The sequence below is a fragment of the Pomacea canaliculata genome, linkage group LG12, assembly GCF_003073045.1.
Source record: "Pomacea canaliculata isolate SZHN2017 linkage group LG12, ASM307304v1, whole genome shotgun sequence".
NCBI lineage: Eukaryota > Metazoa > Mollusca > Gastropoda > Architaenioglossa > Ampullariidae > Pomacea > Pomacea canaliculata.
Genome location: NC_037601.1, coordinates 8,988,642 through 9,001,373, shown reverse-complemented (window position 1 = coordinate 9,001,373; position 12,732 = coordinate 8,988,642). Strand labels below are relative to the sequence as shown.

Genomic DNA, 12,732 nt, shown 5'->3' with positions numbered 1-12,732 from the left:
GGCATTGAGGGAAGGCGCTCAACGGCATTCTAAAAGTTTACATCATGACAAATGGACAGATACAGCAGATCAGGAATTCTTTGAGCCCAGGTGAAGTGGCTGAAAGTGAAGCACCAAGATTCTCCTATTCCCAAGGTCTAGATGTACCTTGCCTATAGCTGCCTGTTCATGGTCAGCATCAGGGATGCTGAGTACCGTGGGTGGGATGCCTTCCCGGGGAGGAGGTTAAAGTGGAGTAGGAGGTGACGGAGAAGGTGAATAAGGAGAGAGGGGAGGGATAAACAGAGGAGAGGGAGCGGTTCCAGCTTTGAATTCTCATCTTCCCGGTGTCTTTTCCGTTTCCGTTATCGACCAGCAAAAGCGTGTTAATGGAGACGTTCATTAGCCACTTACGGTCGATTGCAGGCGACGAAAACGAGAGAGGATGCTGGGTTTTCGTGATGGTGTCTGCGCTTCATTTCCTTCAGGCAATTTTGCGGGGCTTAGGGGAGGGGGAGAGAGAAAGCATTTTCTTTCCAATCAACGGGTGTCCTCCGTATCAAGACCTTTACACTTAAACGCTCGAAGCTCAATGTAAATGGTGAAGGATGGCATGGACGTGCTGATGAAAGTGATGAGGAGCAGGGCGTGGTCACGGTCTTTGCATGCTTGCCTGCTCATGTACCTGTGTGCAGTTATCTTTGTGTGTTTACCCGGTTCTGTAACTGCATGTTTTGTCCTCGCTAACATGGGTAACACGAAGAAAAAAAAACAAAAAAAAAAAAAAAGTTGATTTCATTTCTACTTTTAGGTCGATAGCTCTTCACTTGAAGGAATTCGTTAGAGAAACTTTTAGATAATTCAATATATCATATAGCCCTAATTTATCTCGAATGACTTAATGTCATGATGATTAGAGAGAGGGATAATATGCCATCCGCATGAAATGTGCGATTATGCGTCAGCAGACGGAGGAAGAAGCATTTTATGCCTTTGCTAATTGCTGTCTGTACCTGCCTCTAAGCACGTTCAGTACACGCGAAATGGTCTCTAAGGTCGGTTGCTATGGCGTTTGAGGGGAGGAGATGCTGCCAAGATGGCGGGACCCTACGGTTGATATGTGGGGTCTTAAAATGGCCTTAGACAACCCCGGGGTTAATAACCTGCTGCTTAAAATGGGGTAGACGGCCTTATGCCTACTTAAGTCGGATACTTTGGGCTCCAGCAGCACTTTGCCCAAGTTAAGGTTCCGTCCCTGGTCTGGTCAGCACTCGGAGCTATTTCCGTCCCTCATCGACTAACGAAAGGGAGGCTGGAGCTGCATATTATGTCGTTCTTTTAACCATGCTGCTCCTTTCCTTTTTTCCGTCGCTCTGTCTCTCTTTTTATGGCTACGCATAATTTACCTCTTAGAAACTTATCTTGTAACATGTAGGTAGTGCTTCATACATTTTATTGCATTATTTTTTAATGTATTTTGTTCTGTGTAAGGTGAGGACCTAACGTTAAAAAAAAAACTCCACTTGTTGCTCGCGTATCGTAACACTTTCGTTATTAAAGAAATATCATTATCATTTTCTCTTTACTAGTGTGCGTTTGGACGGGAATGCGGGTGGGTGGTGGATAGGTGGGGCTTGAACCGTGTTTTGAAGTGGGCAGTGACCGTGTCGGATTGCCAGAACAGGACAAATCTTAACAATAACCTATATAGGACAGACCCCTCACTGTCCAAAAGCGTATCAAAGACTTCCTTTGCAAGATCCCCTTTCCACCACCTAATCATCTGGGCCTTTGTTTTATTTTCAAATTATGCAGTGATAGCTTCAAACCACATTTGATATTATCCACTCACTTCATTTGATACTCGCCGCATATTATATTTCATTTCCTAATTTCGTTGCTCGTCACATCAAGCAAATCAAGGGCGTGTGTAGTGTAATCGCCACTTGCTGTGGGTGCATGTGCAGATTTTGGGATGTTGAAAATGTTCAGAACTTGTCAAGTTTGATTACACCCATACACTGGCTCGGTCTTTGAGTTGGTCGCTCCTGCGAAGTAGTCGTAATGGGCATCACACAGAGGGGCTAACCTGCAAAAGATGCTGCACAGACCCCTTCTATCCGCCAGCTCCTGGTTTAGACAGACGACAGACCCGCAAGTGCGCGTATGTTGGTTCCAGGGTGGTGGTGGAGATGGGGTGGATTTTACTTCTATATTGCACTAGACAGCGTGATTTAGCTTTATCAATGCAAGTACATAATACCTTTACCGATTCAGCCTCTCTTGAATAGCAGGTGTCTATCAAAGGACCATTTAGAGAGGTTCAAGTCTCTCGAGTAGAGACGGGTCGTATGTTTGCGAAACAAGTTTTACCGGTTGAAATTTTTAAAAATATAATTAGTTTCAAGCGAAAATAGAATGCCCTTTAGAGGCAAAGATCGAGAGCAATTTGCTGTACAATTGATGAATTTGATCACATACGTGATTGCCGAAGTACATGATAGCGAGAAGCTTGAGTAGCTGGTGTAAAGAAGGGCCTTTGATTATTTAAAATTTAAAGTGAACATTAAGTAGTCTGTCCTTGAGAGACAAATAATGATCGACAGCAGTCTGAAATAAAACAGTGGCAAGAGTTGGCAAATATATTTACAGCTGCTTAGTGACTGGACTCTTATTGTATGTAACATGTACATGTAAAGACAGCAAGACAGAAAGAATTAACCGCCAAGAAGAAACAAAAGAAAAAAGAAACCATACCTTTCAAAAGCAGTTTACAACAATGGACCAGACATTCTCCACAAAACCTATTATTCTCAATTAATATGAACACACAGCCGACGTGGAAACTACTGTCCCACACTGACAACCGCTCCTGAACGCGCCGGCCAGGAACAGCAACTCCTGATCAGCGGCGCGACGCATTCACCTCCCTTGACCGCCAGCTCGCGGCGTTCGAAGCCCGTCAACGTCGGCAGCCACGCTGTGCAGCCACAACCCGCGGGCCCCACTCATGATCCACCCGCCGCGTGGCGCGTGGCGTGGCGCGTTTCACAACCTCCCTGTCGACAAAAAAAAAAGGGGGACTGTACCCGTGCACGGACCTCGATCTCCCTCACCCGAACTTTTTGAACTTGAGGCGATCTCGGTCGACCGACGCGCTGCACAAGAAAACGCTCGGATCTCGCTATCGGAAATATTTTCACCCTTTGAAGTTAAGGGGTACGGTATGCGGATGTGTGTGTGTCGGCGAAAGAATGAGAGAAGTGTTCAGCACGGGGTTTTTTAATCTCTCTATCGTGCTTTGGCACCACGCTGAGTGCGCACCATTGGGTGTAGTGGAGCGTGGCCGATAGTAAGAAACTGTCAGAATGCCGTGTGGCAGGTCAAGTCAACGGTCTTTTGTAACATGACCTGCCCCGCCAGTCGTATCACACCGAGCTCTCCTGTTTCTTTCTGGGGAGTGTGCGATTCGCAAGTTCACACGGACACACGGAGGAGCACTGATGTATGACGTGGTAACCTGTACAGTCCCCATCAATAACAGTACTGAAGCACCGGCGGTCAGACCTGCAGTTTGTTGGTGCCTGCAAACGTGTGAATGCGCGTATATAGTTCGTCAGACAATGTCAACACGTGGACATGTGTTGCGAGGGGTAGGGAGGGAGGAAACGCGTGGTGGTGATGGTGGTGGTGGTAGTGGTGGTGGAAGTCAACGATTACGTTGGAAGTCAGGGTGTGACGGCAGGGTGCAACTAGTGTTGCACGTGAGAGCACAGGCAAGGACGATTGCGGATAATGAGATGCACAATGCATACAAAACGGATGTAAAACAAGTCCGAGTGGCGGAGGACGATAGGTGGCCTGTGGCAGATGCCGCACACTGTTAACATCACTGTGTGCCGACTATTGAGTGAATGTCGGAGAGTGGACGAGAGTGAGTGTAATGTGAGCGTACGACACGTGAGTCAGAGAATGAGCGATGAGTACCAGTATCTGTGTCTTGACATTGCTGAAGTCATTATATAGTATACCGACTCTTATTAGGTAGGTCTCTAGCAGAACTTGATCCTGCTGAATTCATTTCAAAACACCCTATTAAAGTGTCCGAACCATTCATGCTTTGTCACAATTGTCCTGACATCGCTACCCGGTACTCTCTTGAAGGTGTAACACTGAATCCCTCTCCCTCATATCTCTCCTCCCATCCCCCCCGCGTAGAAGTATATTAGTGTGGCCAGCGATGGGTGAAAGAGTAGTTTGTCAAAACCTAAAGCACCTTGCTCCATTACACGAGGTTTGCCATTCCAGGTATTTCCAAAACCGGTCGCATGGCTTTGATGCAAGTACTTTCGGTGAACACATCGTCAAGCCTCTGCCCCTAGGGTCGCTCATTGAAAGCCGTTCTGAACTTTGAAAAGTGTCATTAAGTCCCATTGCATTGGCAGTTGGAATGCATTAATATACAGGTTTGGACTTGGTATGTTGAATAGCATTCCAAAATGGCGAACATTACGCAAATACCTGTAATTACTAGTTTGTCGTGTGTGTCAAGGATTGGGGAAGGGAGAGGATGGGTTAGTTGACATGAGTTTGGAAGGAGCTCAGGTGACACAGGAATGTTTGAGGAACTAACGTGTCTAGTTCTACATTTGATGCATCTGTTGATCAGCGGGAGCAACTACATATTATTGATACAATCATCTATTGATCAGCAGGGAGCAACAACATATTGTTGCCAACAGCAACGTCCAACGGTATCAAAGGCTCGACTACATGCGATGTGAACATGTCACGAGAGCAAGCGATCGACGGAAGGAAGTGACTTTGCTTTAAACATTTTTTTGTGATTATTATTCTCTCAGTATCGTTTCCTGAGCGAGGAATAGTAGGCATTGTAATGGTAGTCGGCAGTTTGAAGGAATGAGAGCAGATTTTCTGAAGACCACTCCGTCGGAGCGGATGTTTTATCTCGGGTACCGGACGTACCATTCACAGGAGAGACTGCTCGATAGCGCCAGCTGATAGTCTGTGGTAAAAACTGCTGAATTATGTACCCGAGCTATATAAGAGTTTTTGAGTTTTTTTCAAATTTTATTACTTTTTTTTTATTCAACTGCAACGTGAAGCCATCGAGCTGTTGTAGGGAGTGGTCCTCGAGGTCCGTCGTCGCTAGAGACTCGTGTCGTTGGCGTGTGTATTAAAGTCCCTTCTTACAGTTTGAAATGGGGGTCTTGGAGCGAACATTCATGTTTATGCTTGGTACCAGAGCGTGTGCAGGTCTGTGCGTGCTGGAAGAAAAAGGTGTGTGTGTGGGGTGGGTGTGGGTAGGAAGAGACTGAATTAAATCACGCACAGAGCTCTAGTCTTTGTAAATATCTCCTGTTTACTCCGTCGAAGTATAATTTTTCGTGGATGTCCGTCTCCGCATGCCGACGCCCTGAGACCGGTCTACGAGGACGACATCACGAAGTCCGTGGTCTGTTTGCCGATCCATCATGCTGTGTACGACTGTGACAGCGCCGGCGATTAGAAGAGCCTCACGTGATATTAATCTGCGCCATTACCATCTGGCCTCAATTACGCCGGCCTCACAAGCAGCTCCATTCAAATCGGTCCTCGCCCAGCCTCGACTGAATGGTGGCGAACAAAGCCCGATGTTAGCTCCATGGTTTACGTGATAATCGACAACACCGGAAGTAGTTTTCAGCAGTTGCGGCAGCGCGTTGTGTTGTCTGCTCACAAACGTCAGGTCGTGACTGGAAGTCTAGGACGGTGACTGCGTCACGTAGATGTTCCGTTACAAATGATCTTCCACCAGATCGTTGTTTATATCGTTGTATTCTTCTGTCACGTGGTTTGCTAATGCTTACAGGCAGTGCAGCCTCTGAAGAATTCCTAACGGGAATCAAACTGAACGAATGTTTAGCTGTAGCCAGTGTAGTTTTTTTTTTTTCTCAGAAATTAAACGAGTGTTGTTTCTGATCACCCAAATTCGTGTAAATTTTCCATTAGTGATTTGCAGAGTACTGTAAGATGGCGCTCACGTCGGTACTCACGCTCCAGTACTCACGCGCCAGCACGTACACGCCAGCACTCACGCCTGATTAACTCCGACAGAAAGCGAAGCAGGCGATTATTACGCAACACCAATAAGCTCTCGCAGTCACGCGATCAACTTGTTACATTTCATGGTCCTCATCCTCTGCCCATAATATTGTTTTTAATAACATCAGATTGGCGAGCTGATTTCTTGATGGGGATATACAGTGTGGCTAGGAGCGGAGCTTGGCGAACACAGGTTTTTTTTTTTGCCGCCGCCTTCATCATTTCGAGTTATGTCTAGAGCTGCTGGCTGTTGAGTGCTCTTTCTAAAACATAAAAATAAAAAAAGGCTTGGAAGAAAGAGAGGGAAAACACTTAAGTGCACAATATTTTAACCTGAGAAGGATTTTATCGTGCAATTTGTGAGCTTTTCGCGCCTTTTATTCTCTGGGTTTGAACTGAACATGACAGTTGCAATCCATCTGCGCTGCCTGTCGGCGTCAGAAAAACTGATGGAGGGGCTGCAAGAGTGTTTTCTTTGTGTTTTTGGTTGGGGCGAGTAAAAGGGGATGAGAGAGAGAGCGCAGGTGAGCGAATGAGTGTGAGTAATAAACACAGTGGGATGGTATGGGGATAGACGATGGGATGACAGTGAAGTGTACAGGTTTTGGTTCAAACTTCTGGACCACGACAGCGCGCACATGGCGTTGTCATCGTGAAACTCGTCAAAAACAACTTTTATCACATCCGTTTGCACCTCGTGGGATGCAAGGTGCGATAGAACTGGCACTCTCGCTTGATTGTGGGCTTTAAGATTATCCCATGGTTACTCGAGCACTCGATACCCGAGTACACGCATTGCTGGGCGGCGACTAACATGTCGGCGCCACTAAGTTGATAGAGTTTGTCAATAATCGAACCGCCGTCACGCATGAAAGACTAGACTCATTGACTTCTCAACAGGTTGACGGGCTTCTCCCTATATCCTCGACCGCCAACCGCCCACACACTCACAGAGGAGTGGATTTAACTATATTACATCCACTGTCACAGTACGAGGTATAAATAAATATATAAACCGGCGAAGCGGATAGCCGTCCATTTCTTCCAACTTTATTTAGTCCTACTTGCAACACTTTCTTCGACCCCAGGGGATAAAACCCATCTTGTGTTCGCCTTTCGCTCTCATAAGGTCATGACCATGATTGTCAGGGTCTTCCTGTACATGTAGTTGTATCTCCGCCATGCTCCATGTGCTGGGCGGCAGTCTCTTTGATGTCTTTCTTCCTCTGTGTGTCTGCAGGTCAGTGCGTGAGCCGGGGAAAGCCGATGGGAGACGGGAGCACGTGTCCAGTTCGTCACCCAACGTCACAAGATGGCAGCGCCAGGGCTCGGGAAGACGAGAAACAGCGAGAAGACCTGCAAGCTACCTATGTGGTGAGTACCGCTCACAATGGATGTCGAAAACATGGAGAGGAAAACAGTAATAAACGTTCATTGGACGTCGGTGTTCTTGGAGTAAACATCTAGAAAAAAAAATCCAATCGAAAAATTTTACACCAGGCATCAAAGATGTAAAGAGTGCGAACACGCAATAATAATAATAATGAGAACAACATCATTGGCATGTCGTATATTTGGCGAGCAGGACACTCAGACACTCGAGTATTTAATGTTTCACACTGAAGTGACACCGCTTTCAAGTCAGGGGTCAGACAAGAACAATTTATGGCCTCATCACGGGCTCATTCTCGGAATTAACAGAGCGATTTATGAGCCCGTCACACTTTGTAGTGGTTAAAAATGGCCAGCACTGACAAGAGTCGTCTTACTGAGACAGACATGAAGAGTGTCTCAACAAATCAGGAGCGGCTTTTTCTTAATGTGAACATCTTGAGAAGGGTTAAGTTGTAAGTTTTCATGCTAATGTGAATGCTTATGAACTTTAAATTTCACTCATACAATCCCCCTCCCCTTCTCCCGAACGCGACCAATATGGATTCATCAACATTTATTAACAAATGAAAATTAATCAAAAGTTTGACAGAAGCTGCAACCATTCAAGTGGTTTCTAGATTGGGTAAAATTTTGCGGAACAATTTGCTTAAATTTGCGAAATCTGGTTGCATGGGTGACTTAAAAACAACTGCACATAGAGAAGACCGAGAGAGCTGTGGAAATTCCTGTAACAGGTGGTGGCAGTGCTGCAATGTGCACGTGGGACCCGTACATGTGCTCCAGCCATCGAGGCCCTCCTTTGTACCGCGAGATCAATGGCGGCGATTGCAACTGGAGTGGTCAGGCGCAACAGATGTTCCCACTTCAACTTTGTCATAGCTGGCCTGGGTTAAATGGCAGTGATAAAACACTTGCTGTGTGGATTAATGCAAGCCTGATTATGGTTTACACTTACCACTTTTGTGCTTTACCTGTCTTGATGCTGTCAAGTGCTTAGAAGGGAAGGAAGCCATCACAATAAGTTGCAGAAAATACGATGTGCTGAACGCACCGTTTCCTACCGCTGGCTAATGTAAGCATCCCTAAGGTATTTTTTTCTGAGGCCAGGTGTTCAGTGGCGCTAGCTGAATGCTAACGCCGAGCAGTGAGCTTAAAATGATTTAAAATATTAGCAATCTAGCTGACTGCCAGCGCCACATAGCGCAGCTGTGCACCCGACCCCAGGAGGCTGGAATCGATAGCTATAGCTAAACAGCATCGATGGAGCAGGGACGACCCTCTTGAAAGTCGTTGGCCAAATTTATCCTCTCGGTCGTCTGCTGTGATTGACTACACTGTACTGTCTGCAAGCCGTCACTCAGGGTCTGAGTGAAAGACCGAGGGCCGGCAGCCAATCAGTGGTCCAGGCCAAATGTCCTCATTCTTGTCTCACAAATTGCTACAACCGAAATCTGGAAGCAGCTTGCTGCTTGGCATCTGTCCCAAAAAAGTCCCACTCTGTTGAATTTAATATTCATTCCTGTTTTAAATAAGTCAGTGTGACTTTTAATTGGAGTTGTCGATTCTGTCGCCGCCAGGGTGGACCTTACCGCGGGTGGAGAGCTCGCGCCTGGAGCTACGAAAAGCGGAACAAGCGAAACCGTCTGTGATTCGTTTGACTGTGACGAGGCCGCGTTTCTTTACACGATGAATAATCCCCTTGTGGAAAATAAGATTGAACTTGTCCTCCACGCTTGCTCCTCACTGGCGATGTGTAACTTATTGTCCTTCGTTGCAGAAGAGTAGAAAGGGAAGTAACCTACCTACTGTGTGTCAGATGCAGGGATCAAAGGACACGCTCACTGACGTACCAACTATCTCTGTCTCTCTGCATACAGCTTTTTGTTGTTGTCGAGATTAAGTCTTAATACATTACGGAATTACATGATATAATAAAGATTAAGGGAGAGGAGGCACTTGAGCGTTTTTTTAACTGACCACAACATATCAATGGTATCATTGCATCAACAGCAAATAGCTGTTTTGATGATTGATGGGTTAGTAGCCCAACGAGAAGCTGACAATAGAGAATTTGCCTTTTCCCCCAGCAAAAGAGATTAGTTTCATTTATACTAAAAAAAATGCATAATGTAACCTGGATTGTAAGCAGATTGGAAGTTATTTCTAATTCAATCACATCGTTAACCACTTGTTTATTTAGTTCTGTTTGTGTCGCAGCAAGTGGCGTGTGGACCTTGACAAAATATTTGTCAGAAACAAGTATCAACAGGCTTTATTTGTCTGCGTACAGAAAGAGCATGTGGCAGTTATTTGTAGCTTTGGTACGATGGACGATTCTCATCATCCCTATTTGTACAACAACAAAGACATGCCAGTGATTTTGTGAGTTAATAGATTCAGTAAGGTATATGCAACGAAGATTACACGGAAATTCGCCACCAGAAAATTTACCTTTCCTTACAGAATTGGACGATAAACAAAATATTTTGACGAATTACAAAATAATTCAGGCATAAAATTATACTATATTTCTTTTGTAGACGTTTTATTTTGTTTGCATTTAACAAACCTATTGTATTTGACGACAAGATGGTGATTACTTTTTTTTAATGCTAATGTAAATATTAACACTTGTTTTCAATTACAACAGGTTTGTCAAATATAGACAAAATATGATCTTATTATGGATCTTTCGTGATTAAAACTGAATATTGTGTTAATTAAGAAAAGTTTTAAAAGTTTTCATCTTTAAATTGCTAGATGTGACAGGTTTGTCGCCTTTATGCATCTCACTGGTTCGTGCATCATTACAATGGAGAATCACTTCAAAATTCTGTTTGATCCTCTTTACATGGTAAGCAAATAACCTTAGTTTGAAAGAATTCATCTTAGAAGACTGTACATCATACATTTGTTCTTCGACTGGTCATGAACGAGGAGAGACCACTGTAGTCTCTCGTGTCTGTCAAGTACCTGGAAGGTTTTTATGTTTCATATAGGAGATGTGGAGTAGCTTATCATGCACGTGCTTTCAAATGTCTGGTCCGTGTTTCACATCCGTAAAGCAGAACCGGGTCTACGAAAAACTTGTACAGAGTGTAATTCGTAGTAAACTTGATAAAATGGTTTCGCAGGATCATGTCCAGCGTGGTCATTGCTGCTGCTGCTGTCGCCATTCGGATGGAGATGTCTGTCTTGCAGCCGCCGGTTTAGGAGATGGGGCCGAATGCCAATGGCCATAACTTTGTTTTTGCCAGTGCTGGCCCACACTCTAACTGTCTTTAGACTGTTTACCTCTTAGTAGATTCTTGCTTTTCTCTGTTGGTTCCTGCAGTCAGATCGATGTCATTTGCAAAGCTAAGATTGCTCATCAGTCTTTCACCGATGGAAATGGAAGTATGATGGTAGTGAAGGGTTTCTCACATGATGTTGTCCAAGAAGATGCTGAACAGTTCGTATGATAGAGGGAACCCTTAACAGACGCCTAGCGTGTTGTGAAAGAAAGATCCCATTTGGTTTTCCAGTCGTTTTATTTAACGCTTTGATGATTTGGGTGAGACCTTCGATGTTGAATTTTTGCATTACATACTCTTGCCAGACTCAAAGAAAAGCCCTTTTAAAGTCGATGAAGTTGTGATATGAGGTCCATCTATTGCTGGAGATGTTTATCTTGATGCGACAGTTGAAGATCTGATCAACTGTTCTCCTACCTGTTCTGAAGCCAGCCTGTTCTTCTGTAAATAGTTCTTCAGCCGTGGTGCTGAGGCAAGTTCGGTTTACTCTCAGCATCATTTGCTTTGGTGGCTGACTAGGTCCTCCTTTAGTCAAAGAGAGATCTAGGAAGTCGTTCGTATCCCAGGTTGTTTCTTTTTCTGTCTTAACCCTAAACATGTTGGCTTGTTGACAGGCGCACCTCTTTGATGTTTGCAGAAAGGTTGCGTACATCAGAATTCTCCATTTTCTGCCAAACATTGTCTTCCAAACTAACGCAAGAGCACTGTTTAAAAGCAAAGGAAATTTAGCCCTGTTGTCTAGAACATAGCCGCTGCCCTATCGTGTTGAGGGAAACCGTGATGGTGATGGCGTTCGATCGTGGTCGTCTTACCTGGACTTATGAAAATCTCGCATAGGCCACAGGAAGTAGTCATTGATCCTCCCAGCCAAAAACTCGTGGTAAATCAGGCTTTTTATCTGTTGTGCCGCTAGTTCTTGTCCTCTGCGTCGGGGGAGTTTTCTTTTGTCATAGACCAAAGACTTTGGAGTCGGTGGAAAGCAAAGGCCGGCGAAGGCTGGCGTGCAAAGCGCCAACAAAACACGAGCAGCACATACATCCCCCATTATTGCCTCGTTAAAGACCTTCCTATCCTTCTTTCCGTCACGGGGGATCTCGTGAGATTGACTGCGATCACAGATGTCTTTTTATCTGGCCCTTGAGAAAAACATTGAGAGAAACTGACCGTACTGGAATTTTTGGTCGCAAATATACTCTTAGTTATTTATCTTTCCTGGCGATTCCGGAATGTGCAGAGGGGAAACAATATGGCGAACTGGGGATTTCTTGTGTTAGATGTTGCGTGTTATTAGCGCAGGTCGAGAACTTGTCCTTCCTCTACCCGCCTCCACACACACAAAATATTGCACATTCTCCCTTTCTTATTTCCAGGACAAGAGGTGAGTGCGGAATCTGCCATTATGCATCGGTAGCAACATACACTCACGTCTCATCCGTACAAATAAGTTGTTTAACATCATAAAATCATTTTTGTGTGTGTGTGAGAGAAAAAATGTGTGTGAGAGAGAGGCGAACGAGTGCGCGAGCTTCATTAAACTGTTTTCTTCCATGAAAGCTGTGTATTTCCGTTCCTTCATTAAGATATTTTTCATCGAGGAACATGCCATTTTTGTGTCATTAAATTATTTATTTTGTACTTCGGCTAATAAATGTGTTTTATTTCTTGTTTCAGCCCACTCGTTATTAAGCTGTTTGCTTGGATAAAATGTTTTCATTTCATGGTTTTCTGATCAAATAAACGACGAAAGAAATTAAAAAACAGAAAAAATTGACGCTGAAAAGGTTTCGAGAGGAGAAGAAAGCTTACATACTTCATTGACGCCAATCAAACGACCTTAATGAATAGACGGATGTATGTGGGAGTACATTCTCATGCCTAGTTGAAATAACATTTCTCATTGCTGCTTTCATCCTCAGCAGGAGTGGTTTGTGTTACTTGTCTCTTCAAACCAGCATGTTGA

General features: G+C 44.6%; 2 protein-coding genes across 9 annotated transcripts in view; one reads left to right on the top strand and one right to left on the bottom strand.

Moving 5' to 3' along the window:
• Nucleotides 1-12,732, top strand: part of LOC112553174 (leucine-rich repeat and coiled-coil domain-containing protein 1-like) — a 176,251-nt gene that overhangs the window by 84,555 nt on the left and 78,964 nt on the right. For 3 of the 4 annotated variants that reach the window (XR_003096971.1, XM_025220226.1, XM_025220227.1), the window contains one exon: nt 7,325-7,458. Coding sequence is in view for 3 of the 4 variants with exons in the window: in XM_025220226.1 (XP_025076011.1) it covers nt 7,351-7,458 (108 nt within the window). In the remaining variant the exon portion in view is untranslated. Of the gene's footprint in view, nt 1-7,039; nt 7,081-7,324; nt 7,459-12,732 lie in introns of those variants that run through there. The other variant, XM_025220225.1, reaches the window with a different exon arrangement.
• Nucleotides 1-12,732, bottom strand: part of LOC112553176 (FMRFamide receptor-like) — a 45,753-nt gene that overhangs the window by 7,806 nt on the left and 25,215 nt on the right. For 3 of the 5 annotated variants that reach the window (XR_003096972.1, XR_003096973.1, XM_025220229.1), the window contains exon 1: nt 2,737-3,579. The exons of 1 other annotated variant lie outside the window; for it this stretch is intronic. The gene's annotated coding sequence lies outside the window, so the exon portion shown is untranslated. Of the gene's footprint in view, nt 1-2,736; nt 3,581-12,732 lie in introns of those variants that run through there. One more of the 5 variants, XM_025220231.1, reaches the window with a different exon arrangement.